General features: G+C 51.3%; 1 protein-coding gene across 1 annotated transcript; it reads right to left on the bottom strand.

Annotated features, from left to right (window-relative positions):
- Positions 1-3,554: 3,554 nt before the first annotated feature.
- Positions 3,555-12,313, bottom strand: LOC100906938 (uncharacterized). Its single transcript, XM_018639556.2, has 15 exons — positions 12,155-12,313; positions 11,713-11,899; positions 11,210-11,403; positions 10,944-11,114; positions 10,440-10,574; positions 10,262-10,333; positions 9,747-9,953; positions 9,506-9,631; positions 6,669-6,855; positions 6,233-6,426; positions 5,967-6,140; positions 5,750-5,884; positions 5,576-5,647; positions 3,862-4,068; positions 3,555-3,740 (listed from the first exon to the last, which is right to left on the bottom strand). Exons 1-15 carry the CDS (start codon positions 12,311-12,313, stop codon positions 3,555-3,557), a joined length of 2,406 nt encoding a protein of 801 aa, XP_018495072.2.
- Between the last annotated feature and the right edge of the window lie 9,187 nt (positions 12,314-21,500).

Raw genomic sequence — 21,500 nt, forward strand, 5'->3', positions numbered from 1 at the left:
TCATAGAATGATGCCTTATTTTCTCGGTGCCGAACATTAGATTGGAAATGGTAGGGACGGTCTGCCGGATGTCGGCCAGCGTGGTGCTGACATTGTGCACAAATATGTAGTATATGCGCTAAAACCGAATAAAGTTTTTCAGATTGGAATCTACATGGCCAATCAGACAAAGCTTGGAGATTTTCCCGGTGACTGTGAGGTTCAATTGTCGAAACATCCGTTGAGAGAGTTCGATTGCTCCCTGTTTCCGTGAAATATTTTCTGACACCCTAACGGTACTTTCTCCACTCATCCATAGCTCAGGATCGCCTTTCCATCACACCGTTGTTCTCGGAAAATCCGGGAATATCTCGATGTGTTTTGTCAGTCTTCGGGTTCCCTAGCCCGCTCCCCCGTATGCCTCCTTGCTGTCCCGACCGATTTTCCTCTCGAAGTTTACATCAGCTGCGATGACTTATCGAGATATGATGCGATCTGTCAAGCGAAACTCAGATGCTTATTAGCTCAGCCGGTGTATGGCTCCGAGGTTCGACTAGGACGCGCCGAATCCTGCTCGCGGCACTTTCTCCGCTCAACTCTCGTGAAGATATCTCTCAAGAGAGAGATCCTCTCCACGCTCGTGACGCCTCCCTTTTTCGAACTAGGTCGAGAAGAGCTCCGAGATGAAGTTTCGAAAAATAATGTTGTGTACGAACCCTTATTCGGGCGCCCGATAGTCTTCAGAAGGGGAGCCCGCATTCAATACCACTATATGTACTTCTGCGCTCACATCGTTCGTCAACTGAAATCATCCTTACAGAACTCACAGACGATTCTCATTAATACCCTTCTCCCGGCCCATCAATTCTCACTCAGACAGGTGTACGCCTAATTATTGGGGAATCACGGACCGGGATTGCTGCTTTCAACCTCTGGAGGGGAGCCGATTGTGCAATGATGACGCGTTGAATCTCTTCGCACAGGGCGCGATTTTGATTTGAGCGCTTGGTTCATCACAGCGGACTGAACCCGAGTCGGCGCAGCAGGTGGTACGTCCGCCGGTCCAACTTATCTTGAATCATAGCCGAACCAAACTCGGATGGCAGCGCCTCTGACAATTCCACCATGCGCTCAGATCAATCCAGCGCCCAAGACAATTGTGATATCAGATCATGCGCTGAAATCGATTTCGCTCAAATATATGCGCCCATGCGCCCAGAATAATCAGAACAATTTGCGCCTCAATTCTTTCCTGGGGGCTTGTATGTATCCGAGAGCGGTCTTTATCCGAGAGCGGCGTTCATCGGGAGATCTCGGTGACTCGAATGGATGAGTCTGTCTCAAGCGTCCCGGTTCTAATTTGACCCAGTAGAAACATAGGGTAAGAAATCATGAGTCCACTACATGAATCATATATTCTCCGTAATCTGAGTCATAAGAATGATTGCCTACTGGTCTGTACCCATTGAGCGGACTTTTTCACGGAAAATGATTACGTTTCAGGACCCCAATCAAGACATACCCAAGGAGAAGGTCAAAACCCGTCAGAACACTCCTGATTGGAGCGCTCCATCTCACCGTCAGACCCTCGTCTTGCGAGGCAAATGAAACTTTGGCGAACTCTGCATCGAATTCCTCATGCAGGTACTACGTAGTGCGGTCTCCCGGGAAATCGCGACCAGTCATTTTGCTGATTCCGAGACGCTCAGTTTCGGTATTCGAAATGGAAGTCATACTCGAAGTCGACCGGAGTCGAGCGATGCTGTTCCAAGTTCCAAAATATGGAGAGATGTTCGAATCCGGTTCAAGCGGATGGAGGACGGTTCCCCCTCTATCGTCTCACGGCGCCTATATCCTAATCCGAAAGCGAACGAAAGACGGAGTCTTATGCTTCCGCCCGAGTTCCGTGAGTCGTAGATTGCAGGGTGATGCACCGTAAGCTTGCGCACCTATTGGATGATAAGCAATCCGATTTCGAGGTTCGATCGGAGATATGGACGGCGTGAATGATGCTAGCAGTGGCGTTCCGAGTGTTGATGGCGCCCGAGTCAGAACTCGCCCCCTCAAGCACTCCTAGCCCGAATGGCGACCACGAGAATTCCAGCGCCGAGTTCCACGTCAAGATGCGAAGTCCGTTAGGGACATCCCGTCCTTCGCTTGTCACCACTCGGAGCAGCATTCTCGCGGACAAGACAAGTCGATGCCGACAACTCGATGACTGAGAGGCTCGACTCAGGACAGCTCGATGCCAGACGGCTCGATGCCGTTCCAGCTCTACGCCAGGACACTTCGATGCCGGACAACTCGATGCCGAGAGCTCATTGCGGGCTCTACTCCACATACTTGCGGATGGAATCGTGATACGCATGGAGCCCCCTTTCCCCGGATCCGTGTACGATTGGACAACGGGAGGCGGAGCTGATTCTTCTGGGCTGAAACACTATACCTGTCTGCATTGCTAAGCTCGGAAGGGCTGCTCTCCGATTCCGGAGCGTAGGGCATGTTGGAAGTGAAGGGCTCGGACACCGACACACTCCGGACAAGCCACGCAGCTCCTCCGTTAGCCTGATTCGCGTACGGGAGGCATTCGAGCTCTGGTCGATCCCGAGGAAGATCCTATGTGGGATATAATTATTGGTCAAGATTAGAGTCGAACTTGGCTGAGGATGCCACCATGGACGTTCCGCCAAGATTCAGGGAGATGAATAAACCGTCCATTCATCCGGAAGGCTCCCGTAGTCATGGAGTAGTCGCATCGGGAACGCAAGCGCACTAGTCTCTGCGACGACATGGAAGACGCATGCTGCGCCCTGTTCCCGCGGATGCGAGACCGATGAGCCCCTGTAGATTCCTTGACGAGCCAGGAGAGAGCAGAATTGCTCGAACTCTAACAGACGTCCGGCACACGATCCCCTAGCAGTTTCGAAAAAGAGCAAGAGCCGATGAATGGATCGGCGGAGCAATGGATCAGGACTCAAGACTGATGGCTCGGCGCTGATCTCAAAATATGCGGAGAGTACCGTGTTAGCCGGACGTCGGCAAAACTCTCGGGAACCGTGTCTTCTGTGGATGTAGTTCGCGAGCTCCATTCGTGTAATTACTCCAGGGCATGCAATTCCAGGACTCCGTGTTGTTTGCTCAAAATGGAGAAAAACGGGAGGATCCCTCAACCGATATCTTTATTCGTTGGAAAACTCGCGATTTTCTTTTGGCATGCAGCGAAACTCTGCTCGATGCTGAAAATCGAAATCTCGAAGTGGATGCATGCAGCAAACAACTGAATGTTTCATTCTTTGACGTTCATCTCAGTCATTTGTAGCGGGTCCTTCGGCTCACGACCCTTGCTCGAGGGGTAATCGCACGAGATCCGTCGTCTTTCTCATCTCCGTTATCCCGAGAGCGCCTCCCAAACGAATTATGTGAGCCCGCCGAGTCTCGAGCGATCCTCGAGGGCCCGCGTTGTAGACTGCAGTATGCGTTGTCCATCGGAGAGATTCCTGAATCGAAGAGTCTCGATCCTCCGTCCGGACACGGGGAAAGACGGGAGTATGCAAGACTTTCCCCGGTCCCGATACCTAGACGTCCTCGCTCATCATCGGATTCCACTCTGACTCAATGCCTTTGAAGAAATTGGGGCCGTGTACATCGATTGCATGCGGTTGTTTTCTCATTATGAAGTTGTAGTGCGAGAATCGCCAGTCAGGGATGCGGTGAAGGTTCTTGTCTGGTACGTTGAGATCCTTTTGAAGTTTGAAGGTTTCCTGAAGAAGAAATGCTTTCATGCTCAGCACAAGTTTCAAAATCGGGTTCCTGAGTTTTCAGGTCAATACCGTGAATGTCCGGTGTCTCGATGCAACGCGCATTTGATTGTCGTGAATTTACCTCTGGCTGTACGAGGGCATCACCATCAGTGTAGTAGATCTTGAGATCGATCTTGATGTTATCTGAATCGAGGCTGGGCGGTTCCAGGCTTCCGTATTTCTCGAGGTTCTTCGATCTTCTCAAGCCGAGATTCGTCAACAGACGAGGTAGAAGCCCATAATCGTAATCATACTCCATCATTTCTGAATCGCAACCGAATCGCCGGCCCTGTTGGAAGAGCTCGATATCACTAGTGGACTCGGGCTCGTGGAGAGAAGCGGGAGTTCGTCGGGGGGTCGTCGCGAGGCTCGCCGTACTCCCTGTAGGGACACACTACTCTGTGATTTTTCCCCCCACGAGGAGGGACGAGGGTTGTGTCATATGTGGTATTTCACCGGATAATGAATAACAACATATCCATAGTATGAAACTTTGTCAGTATTTCCTTTTCCACTCCGGGGAATTCCGCAAAAGCTTTGCGGCGGAACGATCTATCACCTCGGAATCTTTGATATATAAACCGGAGGACTGCAGGGAACTCAAAACCATCTTCGACAAGATGAAATGTCATGCTGAGAAGTACGCAGAACAGTATGGACGTCACACTTTGTTCTGACTCCAGCACCTATGAACAACAGCTATGAACCTGATGGAATGGAACGGGGAACACCGATTAGCGCCGAGCTGTGATCCGAGTCGATCCGAGGATATGCCTCAGAATGAGAGGACGAGGGATGATCGAATCCCGTCTAGAAGTCATCCCGGCACGACTTCCTAAACCAGGAATATGCCGTGAATTCCCGCCGTTCCGATAACTTTCATGGGTGTACCAGCCGGAATTCCGGAAAGTGGATCACGTTCGAGTTCAAGTCAGCCGAAGGAATATATCTGAGAATAACCGTGTCATAAATTGCAACAATGATGGAGCTCCCATGATGAGCGGCGCCGGAAGCGTTCCGTTATAGCTCCTGATGAATCGTGACGACTAGCTACAGCGCGTGACTATCATGTCATCGGAGGCTTCGCCGACGTCGATGATCTTGAAAAAGAACGCCGGCGAAGCGAGGACCGACCTCCGAAGTTTTGCACTCATCACTTGAGCCGTGGTCCGTTCGCTCGTTAAAGGATTTCGGCGTGTGTGTTTCCAGGGACCGCAGAAACATCGCCATTCACCGAACATTTCCCGACATGGCTTCGGAAACGAGTAAACTTCCCAGTCCCCTGTTGAACTTCCGTTTCGTACGCGATGTTGGACATCGCCGACTTGAGATAGAATTTCAGTCGGTCCATCGACACCCGTCTGCGGACAGATTTTCCGGAAATCAGCGCAATGGTTCCGGGATTCAACAGCCCAACACCCGAGGGTTTTTTTCGATACGGCCAACCCAGCTGGCTGAATCCCTTGAAATTCAGACCGAAGCGCAACTTTTCATATCGTGGGTTGGCGGTTCCATAGGTTCCTCTCAAATCCCGAGCGGCTCTCCGGAATCTCAGGCGCTCCTAGTCGAGTTCGATTTGGAGGAGCTCAAATCCTCCAGCTCCGACTTGATCGGAGTGGCTCGACGTAGGATGGAACGGAGACAGGCGCACTCTAGAACGGGGACAACAAGGATCTCACACGATCATCGCCTGAATGACTCACTTGGCTACCCGATCACGCAAGTCTGGGAGGAATTAGACGCGATGCCGAGCGACATATACTGAGGTTCGAGACCGCAGATGCTTATATACAGACCTGAACCATCCATTTGAGGTTCTTCCTCGAGGTGCCGGCATTGATTGCTCTCCCGTAAACGCCGAATCTAGACTGAGAGAGAGAGAGAAGAGTCAATCATTTGTCCCTTCGCGAAGCTACAGGAAAATTCCCCTGATTAGGATTGATCGAAGTCTCTTCCCTCCAGAAGCTCACAGTGTTGAAGAAATGCATCGACTGGCAATCAAGAAAGTGGATGCACACGAATTCGCTAATTTTCGGGTATCTGGTGATTGAGGAAAAATCCATATCGAGGTTATGGCCCGGACGCAATACATTCAGGAAGGAGTCCTGGAACGTTAGCGGAGCTGAAAGTTCGTCATACCCCCACGCGATCGTCCCATATAAATGACCGCAGATCAAGCAAACTCACGCCAAATATCGAATGATGTAGAAGCGGGAGGAAAAACTTCGTGTGCGCGTTGTGACACATACTGCGATAGCCTCCATAGCTCAAAGCTTTAGCGATTTTGCGATTATATGATGGCTTTTTCGAAAGTAATGCGAATAGCTTAGTCGCGCCTTGCGAAACTCCGACGTAATTGACCTGGGTTGGACGTAATCACTGTTATTCGAGCGGGACCCCGTAATTATCGAGTTCTGATTTCGTGCCCTACACGGGTCAGGAAGTAGTCTCGCCTTTTCATGACCCGTTTCCCAGAGGATGTAGTCCAGCTGCTCAGCCAAATCGATCACGCCGTGCTCTATGACCGTGAAATCATGAGGATCGTAGGAGTACTTCTCCGGGTCGATCTCCGAATGTTTGTTGCCGAATCGAGTACCCCGGTCGTTCAAGAGCCATACGTCGAAGCCTGCTTTCGCGAACGGAAACGCTGAAAATTAGAGATGGATGCTCTCAGTCATCTAGCGCGATGGTTCTTCTCGAATATCTCGGGGACAAATATGTGATTCTTCCAGCCACTCCAGAAACCCAATCGACTCTCATGGCCGCATGAAACGTCGCAGCACTTGTCGATCGAAAGGGTTATGATTTCCTCAAAGATTAACAATCAGCCCGAACAGATAGTGATTGCATGATCCGAATGAATGAGATCTGTATTTATTTGTATCGTACCATTCACATGATCGTCCGAGACGTAGATCGCCGAGGTTCCGAAAAGATGCGCTCCGATCACAACGGGCAGCAAAGAAGTGTTCCTGGCTTTTTCTTGCCACATGCGATGGATTTCGATGCGGTAACCGTCGGTCATGACAAGCTCGTGCCGGGAGAAGTTATAGCCTCGACTAACTATTAACTCCTCCTGTAACCATAAAGGCTCTCCTCATTAGCTCATCTCATCGGCAGGAGGGGAGAAGCGGCGCGTTTAGTCTGTCGCGAAAGATATGAGAAACACCCAGCTCGACACAAAAAGTGGGGTTATTAAACTTGATCCGAAGGGCTCAGAGAAGTCCTCGGCAGACGACCCAAAACGCCAATACCGGCGCTCATTTGGAATTACTTCACTCGAGTCGTCATTCTTCCCGGTGTAAATTTCTGAAAGCTCTCCTGGGAAATATTCCTTCTTGAATGTTCCGGAGTATCTGGTTCGAATCGCTGATGGTTCCTCGTTCGCTTTCGAAGTCTCGCCTGCGTGCTTCATGCGGGGAGCTTCGAGATGAGAGAGACCATCCCCCAACAGAGATCGCAGTATAGGAACAGGACGATATCATGGGAGCGGGGATGAGACAGCAGAGATATAATTCACTGAATGAGACTTCGGAATTCTCGGTGAGGGGGAAGACTCCACCGCGCCCTCGGGTGCGGTAAATGAATTTCAGTCTGGACTGAGCGATTCGATGAGAGAGTGCTTCCCTAGCGCGATGAGCGCACCGACGCTTTCTTTGAGACATTTCGGCCCCACGCGCTACCCGAATCTTCTCTGGCTGCCCGAGCCGCTCAACTGCCCCGCGCTCACGACTTCTCCGGCATTGCTTTCTGAATGCACAACTGCTCTATTTGTACTCACGACTCCCTTGAGTTCATCCGGATCCAGCGTCCACGCGAACACTCTATCATGAAGATCAACGAAAAAATCATTCCGTCGGGATAGAAATACCGAAAGGCATACGAAAATGAAAGAGAGCAGGTACCAGGATCGAAACCAAGATTTCCTTGTCGATTCCATCGCCGTCGGAAGAAAGTTTCGCCTGGCACCGCTCATAGGATAACGTCAGCGCTGCCAAGGTGCGTTATTTTGTCGTTCCGGAGTCCCCCTTGTCCCTTCGTCATCGCTCTCTCCATGATGATTACTACATCATCTAGTCTTTTTGACAGATGGTTCCCGAATTACACGGCCCGACAAAAAATTTTTTTTACCCAACAGAGTTTGTCAGAGCTTGAGTTCATCCGGATCTGGCGTCCTCGCGAACACTCTATCGAGGAGATCAACGAAAAATCATTCTTTCGCGATAGAGATTGCGAAAGACATACGAAAATGAAAGAGAGCAGGTACCGGGATCGAGACCAAGATTTCCTTGTCGATTCCATCGCCGTTGGAAGAAAGCTCCGGAGTCCCCCTTGTCCCTTCGTCATCGCTCTCTCCATGATGATTACTACATCATGTAGTCTTTTCGACAGATGGTTCCCAAATTATTGTCAGGGAAGCTTAATAATGATGCTTTCTACTTTGTATCGAGGATGAGATCAGCGAGAGGCGGTGCCAAAATTCGTCTCCAGGACGCTGAAGATCAGGAACCTATATAGAAGGGGAGGGGCTGACAACAGAGTTGCAGTTTACATATGCGTACAGCGTACTTCCGTAGGATAATGACGCCTCCTCCTCTTCCCCCAGCTATTAGTCGCTGTGAATCGTCTTCGGTAGTTGTCCGACGCTTCCGCGCGTGGGATACCATGATATATTTTTCAACATTCCCAAGAGGTTGCTTGCTCCTCAAAAAGTCCAGCGACTTCGAAAATCGGGACGCTGATGTCCCGATTCTGAGGGGTGGGCGCCGCAGCGATCGTAGCGTTCGGCTAGCGCCGCAACTGAGATCCTTGGTCGCTCGAGGAGCGGATGGAGCGCGTCGCCTGTTCCGGGATTCGGAGGAGAATCGGACTAGCGACAGACTCCGTCCAGGTCCGCGAGCAGGGACAGCGAGACGTACGCCTCGACGAGCTCTTGTAGCGGCGATGTCTGTGCTCGAGAGCAGACCGTCCGCGACTGGACGCCGTCCCTCCACGACCTTCACTCCATTATGAGCTGTGGGTACTGGAGCAGGGGTGGTGGACGGCAGGAGTTGGGGCATTTTTAGGCGACGAAACCTCCTTCGGATGAGCGCCCATCGCTGATCTCAATCTGCGCAGATGGTAGTTGCGAATTCATTATAGTACACTGCTGCGATAAGTTTCAGTATATCGAGGTTGGAGAGCTCCGCGGAGCCATCTGTGATTCCTCGGTCCAGGAGGGGCATCTCACGCCCATCTACCCATGTAGCGCCTGGTCGAGACCACTGGCGACAGTGAGCGTTCTCAAACCGATGAGCATTCGGCTCGAACTTTTCTTTTGGTTCTAGGATAAATATTCTCACATGAGCGATAGAGTTTTTTTTTTGCTCCGAGGGGTTGAAAATTCGCCCAACGACCTGAAGGGCCCCTTCGGCCTCGAGGAGAATGCAAGAATAACACCACAAAACTTCGGAGAACATCGGACAGACCAGGTTAATTATTCATATATACAGCACCCGGTCGGAGAACGACATCATATTCGCGATGCTCTAGACTCTAGACCATTCCGAACAAAAGTGGCTCCTTGAGCATTTATCCGACGAAAGAGGGCATTCATGGGCCGAAACATTTCGGAGCCACGTGGGCTCTAGCGGGAGCTAGGCAGAAACGCTCCTCCCAATATCCGCTCCTTGGTCGAGATATGTTTCAGGATTCCACTCCGATTCGATCCCTCGGAAGAAATTCACTCCGTGCTCATCGATCGCGTGCGGTCCTTTTCTGATTACGAAGTTGAAGTGCGAAAAGCGCCAATCAGGGATGCGGTGAAGGTTCTTGCCTGGCACATTGAGATCTTTCTGTATTTTGAAGGTTTCCTGGAGAAGAAACGCCGTGATGAGGGAAACTCACGTCTCCGGAAAGGCCGATACTGAGAGAGGAGCCTCGGCCTGGAGGGCTCCTTCGCCATCGCGGTCAGAGGCAAACACTTACCTCTAAAGGCACCAGAATGTCGCCATCGGAGTAGTACATCTTTAGATCGATGTCGATGTTCTTCGCGTCGAGAATAGGCGGCTCCGTTGTCCCATATTTTTCGAGGTTTTTGGAGGATCTCAAGCCGAGTTTCATCAGCAGGCGAGGTATGAGCCCATGATCGTAGTCAAACTCTCTCATATTTCCGTCACAGCCGAATCGCCAGCTCTTTGGGAAAATGCAGTAAGAATTATGCATGTTTCTTCTGATGTCTCAGTCGAGCTCCAGGGTTTCGAAGTCGCGAAAACCCCAAATGGGTTTGCACACAGACCGTCCGGATCACGAGACAACGATCATTGATCATTTAGTCCGGGTCGGCCCTGCGCCCGATACTTCGTGGAGTCAAGGGGCTCCAAATTTTCGATATATAGTCACGGTTTTCCATTCACAGTTCTGTCCTTAATGGAAACAGTGGTCTTGTGGCTTACATAGGAATCGAGTGGTAGGAACGGGTATGTCAAGACAGATGCACGAACCTGAGCCATCCATAAGAGGTTTTTCAAGGAGGTTCCGGCGGGGAAGAATCTTCCGTAAACTCCAAACCTGGACTGCAGGACAAAAATTGCTATCAATTCACAGTATCTCGAACAGGCGTGAAACGTGAAATGTTCCGGTACAAATTCAGTGAGCAACTTCTCCCCCAAAACAACATACGAAGTTGAGATAGTAGTCTGATTGGAAACCCAGGATATTGACGCAAGTGAACTCGCACGGTTTTGGGATTCTCGAAATGAAAGAAATATCCCGATTGAGGAGGTGTGTCTTCGAAATCATCTCGAAAAAGAAGTCCTGGAACATTGAAGGATTCCGGTTATTTGCCCCCTTCCCCACGATTATATAATACAAGCTGGCTTCGACTTTGCTTCGTTCGTCCGAGAAAAGATCCCTCTTATAGTCATCCTAAGGCCTGCCGAGGGTTTGACCGAATGGGTCCGATCTCGTTGCCCATGTATGATCAAAAACTCCGAGTTTCCGAGAGGGTGACTCTCAGGTTTCTTTTCGCTTCGCCATTTTCGTCCGAAGACGGCGCCCACCCTCTATTTCCGCCGATCCCGCCCTTCATTACGAATTATGTATCCCTAATAACGATCTCTGGCGGACCTTCCAACTATAAGAGGCTCTCTCGCGATAAGAAAACGCGAAACCGCTCGAACTTACGCCGAAAGCTTGCGACAGAATGGAGGGGAGGAACATCGCTTGATGATTGTAGCAGCCACTGCGATAGCCCCCAAGGCTCGTCGCTTTCGCTATCTTCCGATTGTAGGACGGCTTCTTCGCCAAGAGAGCAAAAAGCTTCGTTGCACCTTGCGATACTCCGACGTAATTCACCTGCGATATGTAGTTATTGATTGAGAAATTTGATTGACTCCGATTGCCGTGGGATGGGGAATTTCCACGGCGTAGACGTCAGGATGTATTCCCACCTTTCTTTGACCAGTTTCGCGGAGGATGTAGTCGAGCTGTTCGGCCAAATCAATGGCACCTAGGTCGACGACAGTGAAATCATGCCTTCTTCGGGCCTGCTGTGTAGGATCGAGATTCGGATCTTCCTCGCAGTACCGAGAACCTCGATCATTCAGAAGCCAGACGTCGAAGCCAGCGTTCGCGTACGGAAATGCTGACGGGAAAATACCATTTCGAGAATGCATAAGACCGCTTAGTAGAAACGTCAGAATACTCTACAATCTTCTCAACTGGCATGTTTCGAGCTACAGGGCATGCGAAGATTCTCATTTGCAAACTATCAAGACGACCGAACATATTTTGTCCGTTTGTTCTTCTGCGATCGGCCGAGAGCGGCTCTCGTGGCATCGACCGATCACCGATCATCAGAACGTCTTCGATGGAAATATTTGGATGGAAACCACCCGGAAGGAATGAGAATATCAGAGAATCGCGAGATCGGGGATGGCTCCGAATTCCGTACCATTACGATCAGCATCCATGACGTAGGAGTTCGAGATCCCGAGTAGATGCGCTCCGAAAACAATTGGTAACAAGGAAGAGTTCCTGGATTCTTCACGCCACATACGATGTATTTCTATCCGGAAGCCATCGGATATAGAAACATGATGCCGTGAAAAATTGAAACCTCGGCTCACTATCAGCTCCTCCTAGAACGATAGAAGCAACCCGCACTTATTCTGAATCACTCCTTCAGGATCTGGACAAGTTCCGGAGCATGATCGCCACCTCTCTCTCAGAGCTCGGAGCATCATGCCGAGAGCCGCCGGTCTCCGAGTTTCAGGGCACACTCGAACGAGGGGGATCTGAATCTCCGTCCTGCGGAGCTCTAAATCCGCAGAAGGAGTCCCTAAAACTGCTCTGCTCAGAAACCGCTTGGCTTGCGAAAATCATCTGTCACTCACGATGTCTTTGAATTCATCCGGATCCGACGTCTTCGGGAGCACCGTATCGATGATTTCGCCGACGACACCCGTCCACTGCAGAACAAGCACCGACAGAGCTGCGAGTACGACAGACAGCAAAAACCAGGATCGTAGCCGAGATTTCGAAGCGAAACCCATCTTCTCCAGGAGAAGGTTTCGTGAAGCCAGGCACAGAATGTGGGTATGCGCCGACGCTCACACCTTCATTCCTTGGCTGTCTCACAGCTTCCCCGCGTCATTAAATGTCGTTCCCCCTCTGATCATTGCTCTTTATCAATGAGTCGCTAGATAATCGGGGAAGTGGGGTTCAAGATTTGTTTCCAAGACGAGATGACCGAACGTCCGATAATATGGGCAGAATTCCATGATAAGGATGGGAGAATCACGCCGAGGCAGGACTTGGAATCACGATTATGAATATGATTCCGACGTTGATACAGCACCTCCCACGCATTATATCTCATTTTTTCCCGAGCATAGTCTTCCTCTCCCGGCTGGAAACCGGGGAACTCCATCTTGGGCAATTTCTAGCCCGGGAGAGTCTCAACGTCGAGGAGAAGACGTAGCGCCGGGAAAGCTCCTCACAAGAGTATGGGGTGGCCAAGTATCAGAAGCGGGCGGCGCGAGCTCTAGAGATACGGTTTCTCAGTCATGAATCGTCGTTCCGATTGGCCGCTCTCAGGCTTACGTAGATCGTCGATGATGATCGATCGTTGGGTTCCGTAAAAACTATCGCATTCGATGATATCAGACTTTTCATAACTATTCTTGACTCATCCGTTTCCTTCTTATCAGCGGAGATTTTCCCAAAGATAACGGTGATCCGTTGTTGAGTTGAGCATCCGACGGGCTGCAGATCGGAGCATTTACCGACGGATAGCCGAGGGTTACAAGCGGTCTGTTCTGCGGAGGCGAGTCGGCATCGAATCCGTTGACGGAGGGATAGTAGCGGATCAAACGATACTTATCTACAGTCGGCGCTCGATTTAGTAAGCACGCTTGGGACCTGGGAATTCAGTTCTCTTTCTAGCGCTGTACTCAATCGATAGCGTTCACCATTACGCTACCGAAGGTCGGGACCAGAATCATGGTTTACTGAACTAAAAAAATTCATGGAATCGCGTTCTACTCTATCGGGCGATAATCTATCCAGATCCCACCTCGGCGTTCAGAGCACGGACTTCAGAATACTTTCACTCTGAGCTCCGGGGATCAAGTTGATATTCCATCGCGGACGTCAGATACTTTGTGCCAGATTTCCAAACGATGCCGAGAATTGGTCATTGCCGCAATATGACACGGCTGATTTCGCATCTTAGCTCTCCAGTATATGTCTTACTTACAATTAGTCATGCTTGAGGAGTACTCGTGATTCCGACCTCCGCGTCGATTCGAGATTCGATCCAAAAACTTCAGTTTGAGACAGACGTCATCAACGGACGCCGGATGTCAGTACTCGTCCGAGGAACTCTCGCGAGATTCGAAATAATTCTCGAGAGCGTGATTGGGAATCGGCTCCCTTATCCCGGAATCAGTGATACGTGATTTCACACAATCCACCGCAGGGAAATCGTTCGATGATAATACAATATGGTCGTCACCGATTCGACTGACTTATACAACGAGTGAGTATTCTCAATTTATCATTTATCATGAGTTATGATACACCTGGAAAGAAACAGAGCTTCGACCCGGTGGATCACTTCGTTAAGTCCGCGGTGACGTTGCTCAGGGAATCTTCGCTGAATCTTTTCTCACCCGGGATACCTCACAGGGAAATTTTTCAACAGTGATTTCCACCCGAATCGGTGGGATTCGTTCTGGGGCATTTTCCCTCGATCAGCCCGGTAAGTTTTTGTCATTCGTTCCTAGGATGCTTCCGAAGTTCTCGGTTACGCGGAATGAAGGTCACGTATCTACCCGAAAGCGCACCTAACCGGAAAACACGAGTTTGAAAGAGAATCACGCGCAAACACGTGTTCATCTGAAGTCAATAGTACAACTTGCAGAATAGATGTATTGGCCTTGTAACTTGGGATTGATATCCCCTGCACCGGAGGGTACCCCGCGGGAGAATCTCCTCCCTTCGGAGGTTCCCGGAAGTTTCACCGAGCGTTTTTTGATTTCCTCAACATCCCAAGCAAACGCTCAGTCCGTATAATGCGCGCGGTCGCCTCGTCGCTTCCACGTCAACACTTCCATGAGCGAAACTTTTACGCAGTTCACGGTCTCAGCACCCGAAGTTCTGAATGGTTCCGCGTGATGAGCCGATAGTTAGTATCGAGAGCAATGACGCTGCAGTGCGTGGTCCAGCCCGGCTGCTGTTCCGGGGATCGAATTCGATCCTTCGACGTCTTTCGAGAGATCGCGTGTGTGATCCGATTTTACATTCAATACAAAACGGAACGCCCATACACTCAATGCAGATCCGGGTCCCGATATCAGATCTCCGCTTCCAAGTACCATACGAACGGCATCGACTGGCCAGACTCCTCTGAAACTCGATGGTTCCCGTCTGGGATTTTCCGGATAATCTAATCTACACCTTCGGAAGTATTGATTGAGCCGCCCGTGACGCGAAGTCCGATGAATGATGACATGATGACGATGGATATCGGTTTCAGTCCCGGAAAGCATTATATCTCGATGTTAACCTCATCCATGATTCCGAACGATTGGGCGAAGCGTGCTGAGGTCGCAAACACCAAGCACAGGGGAAGGTGGTTCTAATCCACGGAGCATACCGAATCGAATATGTAACAGGCGGTATATGAAATTATTCGGGTAGCTGTAGAATCTTCGACTATCCGCAGCCTTGCCTCGTTCGGCCGGAAATCGTGACCCGACTATGAGTTTCCGGACGCTCTTGATACAGATGTCGTTTCACAGCTCATTTCGGAATGGCTCACCATCGCTCCGCCTGGGCGAGAAACAAGTGAACTTAGCTGTGAATTGGCGTCGTTGCGCCAAAATTAGCCCCAATTGATGGTAATTGTCAACAAGCTCTGTTCCGATCGAGGCAGGCTGGAAACATTCGCAACTAGGTTGTCAAGTGGTAACTCGATTTCCACAGCTCAGGAATGGGCCGCTGGAGAACCGTTGCGGCGATAAGAGAGGAGCTCTCCGAGGAGAGTCCCAGGCGCAGAGGGGATCAAACAATTATCGCATTCCAACGACGCAAGTCCTCTAGGTCATTGAACCATCTTAATTATACGATTCAGCTACTTACATCCGCCTTGTCCCCCTAAGCGGAAGGCGACGGGCTAGGAGAAGTGGACGTCACTCCGCCGACATGGAATGAGAGCAGAAGGGACCGAGGGTGTAGTCTCTTCCTAGAAAGTCGAGGAGGAGATAAACATGGAAGAACTGGCAATGAGTCTGTGAATGAGAGATCGAAAGAACGTTTGCCGAATATTTGAATGTACCCGGTCAGCAGGAGCGATCGTAAAGACAGGATGACTCAAAATAATGGCGGCTTCTGATTATCACGATGTCGTTTGAATTCTCATGTGTCGACATTTCCCCTCAGACTCTGAGGGGAAATGTCAGAGGAGGCTCAACAAGAGTCGGAGAGAGTCTCGGACGCGCCGCAGAGCCGATTCCTCACGTAGCGAATCTTTCTTTGAGACCTTTGATCGGCATTCTTTTCCTCCCACGTGAGAGCTCCGATCCGTAAAATACAAGAATCGGCGTGGGTCGATGGCCGCTCTGCTCTGAAGCTTCTCGCGGCTCAGTTCCTGCTCGACGTGGACAGCGGCGAATGCCTAAGAAGTCACCCTCGCGCGAGCTTCAGACTTGGAAGGAAACGAATATGCAATCATGGCTCCTGGCGCGTCTGGGTGTAGTTAGTCGCTGCACAATAATTCTTCCGAAACATTGAAGAGATTCGCAGTCAAGCACGAACAGTTCGATCCTGACTGATGTTAGAGGTCGTTCCGTCCTTACCAAGCGCTCACAGAGATCCAAAAGTTTTGCGTGTGGGCTGCTGAGCCCTAATTCTCTGGAATTATGGAATTTGCCTGAGGACCGGGCTTAGATGAGGCCAGCGGACCGAGTCGGTGAGTATTTCGAGTCGATCTTGGCATCAGCAAGATCGGATTGATCCTCGTTGTTCCAACGAACGCGCCTTTCATTCACTCATTGAGTCTTCGTACGGTGCGAAATTATTTTCCGTCGCTCCGTCTGATCTTGTGATATCTTGTGCCTGCTCTGAAAACTTGCGGTTATCTACCGCCAGCCCTTTCCCGTGCAGCACAAGCTCATTCTTCGACTCTATTCGCGACGTATTTCAGCCCCGTTGAGCTGTGTCATCCCGTTTCGTGATTTCGTCCGTCAGCTGTTCGATTCTTCATTTCGCCACCACCCTGATGCCAGCCACCTCAGCCGGGTCCGCGGAGACCGACACTGCGGGCGGTGTTATGTCGGCCGCCGGAGCCCGGCATCACGGTCAGAGTCCCCCTACAGGCTCAGATCGAAACCCTGAAGAATGTCTCGCAGATCGCCGGAATCGAGGCCAGGCCCAATCTGCCGACGGCAGCCTCTCTTTGGGGACGCATTTCGGGCGTCCATCCATCCTTCTTGGAGGGAGATCTGCTCGAGCTTCTCCGACCACAGGGCGTCGTTGAGGTCCAGCGAGAGGAGTATTCTACCTGCGAATCTGCATCGTCTTCCGAGAATGAAAAGGTGCAGAAACCGTCGAACCGCATCCGTCTGAGGTTTGAAGGCGAGATAAGGTAGCACATCAGATAGCACATTTCGATAGCACACGCCGCCGTCTATTTCGAATCTCTTCGCCACAATCACCGCCAGAGTGGTCGAGAGAGTCTCTTCGAGTCTCGAGACCATGATCGCCGACATCGTCTCCGCTGCAATCACCACCGCGATCCCACAGATTGCTCAAGCCGTTGCGGCCGTGCTCAAGAGAACGGCATCAGCCGGGGACTCAGCCCCTGTCAGCTCCCGCACGAAGTCAGCCGCTCACGTATCGACTCGCGCTTCGAACTCACAATGAGTGCCAACGAAACGCCATCAATGATCTCAGAGAAGCGCTCCGTTTGCAGTCCTCTTCCGAATCGCTGGTTTCACCCGTTGATCCCCGCCTAAGGTAGAAGATGATCACGAAGCACCCGCCACCTCGCGAGGATGATCTCATCCCGACGTTGTCCCCAACGGCCTTGCCCAAGGCCATTTCTAGCGAAAGCGTTCTAGAGGCACTTGAGACTTTTCCGTTAGGCAGCTCGGGTGGACTCGATGGCCTAACCGTGCAACACATTCTCGACATGCTGTCCGTCGGAGGCGAGCTCAGGAGGCTTCTCGTGGCCGACCTCGCCAGGGTCTGCGACGTGGTGGCTCGTGGCCGAGTCCCTGAGGAAGAACGCGACATCGTTTTCGGCTCGTGGCTGATCGCGGTAGCAAAGTCGTCCGGGGGCCTCCGACCAATCGCCGTCGGGAGCACTCTGCGGAGACTCACGACTAAGATTCTCTTGGCGCTTGAGGGGACCTGTCGCTGCTGCGCTCAGCCCACATCGGTTGGGATTCGTTGCCCGCGGTTGCTCCGAAATCGCCGTACGCAGTGTCCACAAGTTCTCAAATAACGCCGAGGAGAGTGTCCTGCTCAAAGTTGACTTCGAAAATGCATTCAACAGCCACTGACCCAACACGATGCTGAGGCGGACTCACGAGCTCGCCCCTGAGATCTACCGGATGGTCGCCCAGACGTACAGCACGCCGACTCCCATTTTCTTCGAGGACATCAGAATCGAGTCTGGGACCGGCTGTCAGCAAGGGGATGTCTTCTCTCCGGCACTGTTCTGCCTCGTTGTCCAGAGCACGTTGGAGTCGCTCCGGGGTGACGTCGTTTTGGCTTTCCTGGACGACTTTTCGATATGCAGCCAGAACCCACAGGACATCGTGGATGATGTCGATCGAATCCGGGCCAATTACGCACTACACGGCCTCAACATGAATCCCGCGAAGTGTGTGCTCTCCATCCATGGTTTTTCGGAGTCAGAGTCTTCAGCCATATACCGAAGGATCGCTGAGGTCTCCTGGGTGCTCCGGTCTTCGATGCTGGAATAGCTCCAGCCCTCGAGGCGAAGAGCTTGCTGCATGAGACCATCTTCCGACGGCTGCAACTCGAGGGGAGTCACGGCTCAGCCGCTATAAGCTTGCTTTCGGTCGGTTGGCGCGTCATGCAGCGATCAACGACCTCTTAGTACGTGTTCTACGTCAGGCGGGAGTTCCTAGCACCGAGGAGCCTCGGAACCTTCCGAAGAATGATGCGCTTCGGCCGGACGGCATGGCTATAGAGCCATGGGCTCGCGGCGAGCGAGTTATCTGGGAAGTCACGGTGGAGGATCCGTTCGCACCGAGCTATCGTGGCATCGCACGAAATTCACATGTACAGAGTGGGATTCGAGGATGATCTCGGGTGGAATCCTCCAGTGTGGGGCCCTCGGGGGACTCAGTTTCCTGGGCGGCTAATTTCTTTCCAAGTCCTAATCTCACTTGAATAAATTTTCTTTGAATAAATCGAGAGGTAATCGTTCGTTCATTCATTCACTGAAAGTGTCTTTCGAAAACGACGTCGGTGTCTTGCCCGAGACTGGCGGATCAGAGTTCAGGCGGAATCAACGACGCGCCGGTTCGCGAGTTTCTTTTCCTCAGTCAGACGCTCGCTGCTGGGTCTGGACTGACCGAGCGCCTCCAATAATCCTCGAGCGGTATATTCCTCTGCCTCAACATCAATTTTTTGTCGAAACTCCTCGCGATGATTGACGGAATTCGGAATGACGGGGAAGAGGATCGATACCGGGTCTGAATGGATTTTGCATTCACCCCACGCAGCGGAAATCGAGCCCCCATGTCCGGAGGTTCCCTCGGAAATCAGAAAAGGGGGATCGGTAGTCCACCAATTTTATTTCCCTGAAAGCTTTACTCGGTATATTGCTGCACAACATTTCACGACGAGGAGATATATTGGAGAAGACACGAAGCAGACGCGAAGCGCTGAGACGGAGTCTTCCGATGTGCATGTACAGCTGCCAAAAAAAACGCGAGACAGATTCGACGCGAAGAAGTTTCGAAGTCTCAAGGAGAACGACGGTCGACACTGAACGGCGAAACACAGCGAATCTACGAATTCGAGCTTGAGGGAAGCATTGTATTTTCCGGAGGGGAGTGAAGTCGAGGTGGTCAATTTATTTGATCAGATAGCGATGGAAATGGAATTATTCGTTGGGGATAAGAATACACCGCGAATGATCGTGAACTCTTCACACCTACGCAGTCTTCTGCGTGAGATTCATTTTCGAGAATTTTCGTGTCCTCTGCAAAGCCCAGGAAATGACTACCCGAATATCCACCAGCAGGAAAAATCGATAGAAATTCATGTAATGACAGAGCTCGTCAGCTCCGGGCGGCGAAATTTGTCTTTCCGTTCTTAGATTATCCCCACCCCCAGTCAAGCAAGTTGTTCTTCGTCTATGTGTCGTCTCACCGCTTCCAGCGCAGAGTTTCTCTATGAGTCGCTCCCTCGTATGCCTGTTCCTCTTCATCTTCGGGCAGTCGGGTTGCGGAAGAATCGACAGATAAGAAAAGAGGCAGACCTACGAGGTAGCGAGCGAGCTTATTTATTCCTCAGCAGACGGTCCCTGATGAGGTTTCTGTCGTAAGACGCAAGACCCCTCTCTCTTTGCAGCGGCTTCCCTAATAGCTTGGAAGCGTCCCACCTTCTGATGAGACCGCGACTAAGCAAACGCAACGTTGTTCATCGCGTTCCGAGCCACTCAGCATTGATTGCTTGTCTGTCTGCGGCTCTCGTGCTGGTTCTCCAAATGACTTGAACGACGTGCATCGTGTAGCGTCAGTCCCTCTCCCGAATGCCAACTGACGCTTGAGCCTCATGGAAACTCCAAGGCTGCTTTTTACAGTATCATCATATTCATCGAAACAGCTTCTCCACTTAAAGAACAACCGCGTCCCCGAATCGAAGGACCGCATCCCGAAGTGGGGAAAAGTATTTTAGAGTTCCGTATGACTCATCCTCCAGACTCCCTGCATATGAGGCTTCCATGTCAGAAATAATTGACACTCGCGAAGTTTCAACTCGCAGCCGTGAAGCCATTGGACTCAGATTGCGAGCGAGCGGGAGTACGAACGAAGGGACTGACGGACGGACGGAACATCAGACGGTGGCGTTATTACCTCGACGCCAACAATTCAAGTCAGGCACGTTCATATCTGTCTACCAAAAACTTTCGTCCCGGGGGATGAGAAGAAGTTGACTCTGGCTGCGTTGACAATCAATGCCCCGTGTCGTGTTCCCAATCACCTAATAGCCCGCCAAGTTTCAATCAGACCCGAGGTCCTCTGAGCCGGACGAAAAATACACAGTATACGCGGGAAATCGTGATTCGCAGAGGACGATCAGGCGTCGTTCAATCGGCGTCCCCACGCTGTACCATCGATGTCATAGAATTATATTTCCTTGGTTGGAGAAACTTGTGCGCCTTCGCCCAAAATTCGACCGTGGATGCTCGTAGAAGCATGCCGTATGAAGTACAAGGACGGGCGCGTGCGATGGAGGATCAGGATATCCTAATCGCCGAGAGTGACGGTGACGAGAAACTCGACGTTCACTATTCAGAATTCGGAAATCCAAAGGAAGTGTCCTCCCGGTATTCGTGGGTAAATCGAGACTCAAAACTGGGTAGCTCCTTGTTATGAAGCTGAAGAAATACATACATGCGATTCTACCCCTTTCTCCGATCGTTGGATGGATTCCGAGGGCTTCTTAGAATTATTAGTGGCGGCCGCGAGCTCCCTCTATTCGCCTTGGCGGACATTGTCCTCCTGCGATGGGGCTAACCGTCCCCAAAGTCCCAGACAGCACGGCGAGAAAAAAGGAAAATGGGATTTCATTTTTCCCAGAGTGACGATAATTGGCTACGGCACACTCAACAAGCTGGAGACGAGTCCAACTTCCGGTCTCCTCCGGACAGCCAGACGCACAACTCAGTCCCCTCGGTTCTCTGTATGTGGTCGTCTTCATCGCTATCTCAATCGCTCTCTGTCTCACCACTGTCTCTCGCTCTCGGAGCACTCTGATGTTGGGGACAGTTTGCGACAGCCGTATGTAACATATGACCGGCTACTAACAACATTCGAAAGATAATTGCAGACACCCAACCAGCTGCTGCCGACGCCGCAGTGCCCGCCAGCAGAAATTCGCCTGTAGAAGATGTCTGTCCGAAGTGATTACGCGCCTCGACCGGGCAGACAGCAGGTTCCCCGTCTCTCGCTCCCATCCCTTGATCGTCATCTG

The sequence above is a fragment of the Galendromus occidentalis genome, unplaced genomic scaffold (assembly GCF_000255335.2).
Source record: "Galendromus occidentalis unplaced genomic scaffold, Mocc_1.1 scf7180000077443, whole genome shotgun sequence".
Taxonomy (NCBI): Eukaryota; Metazoa; Arthropoda; class Arachnida; order Mesostigmata; family Phytoseiidae; genus Galendromus; species Galendromus occidentalis.

Bases quoted from the DNA above. Each gene is read 5' to 3' on its own strand.
- LOC100906938 (XM_018639556.2), bottom strand. From the start codon at position 12,313: ATGGGTTTCGCTTCGAAATCTCGGCTACGATCCTGGTTTTTGCTGTCT. The intron at 6,427-6,668 runs GTACGATACAAA...TCTAATTTTCAG, and splicing joins CTCGGACGATCATGTGAATG to CGTTTCCGTTCGCGAAAGCA. The intron at 3,741-3,861 runs GTAAATTCACGA...TTTCTTCTTCAG, and splicing joins ATGCCCTCGTACAGCCAGAG to GAAACCTTCAAACTTCAAAA.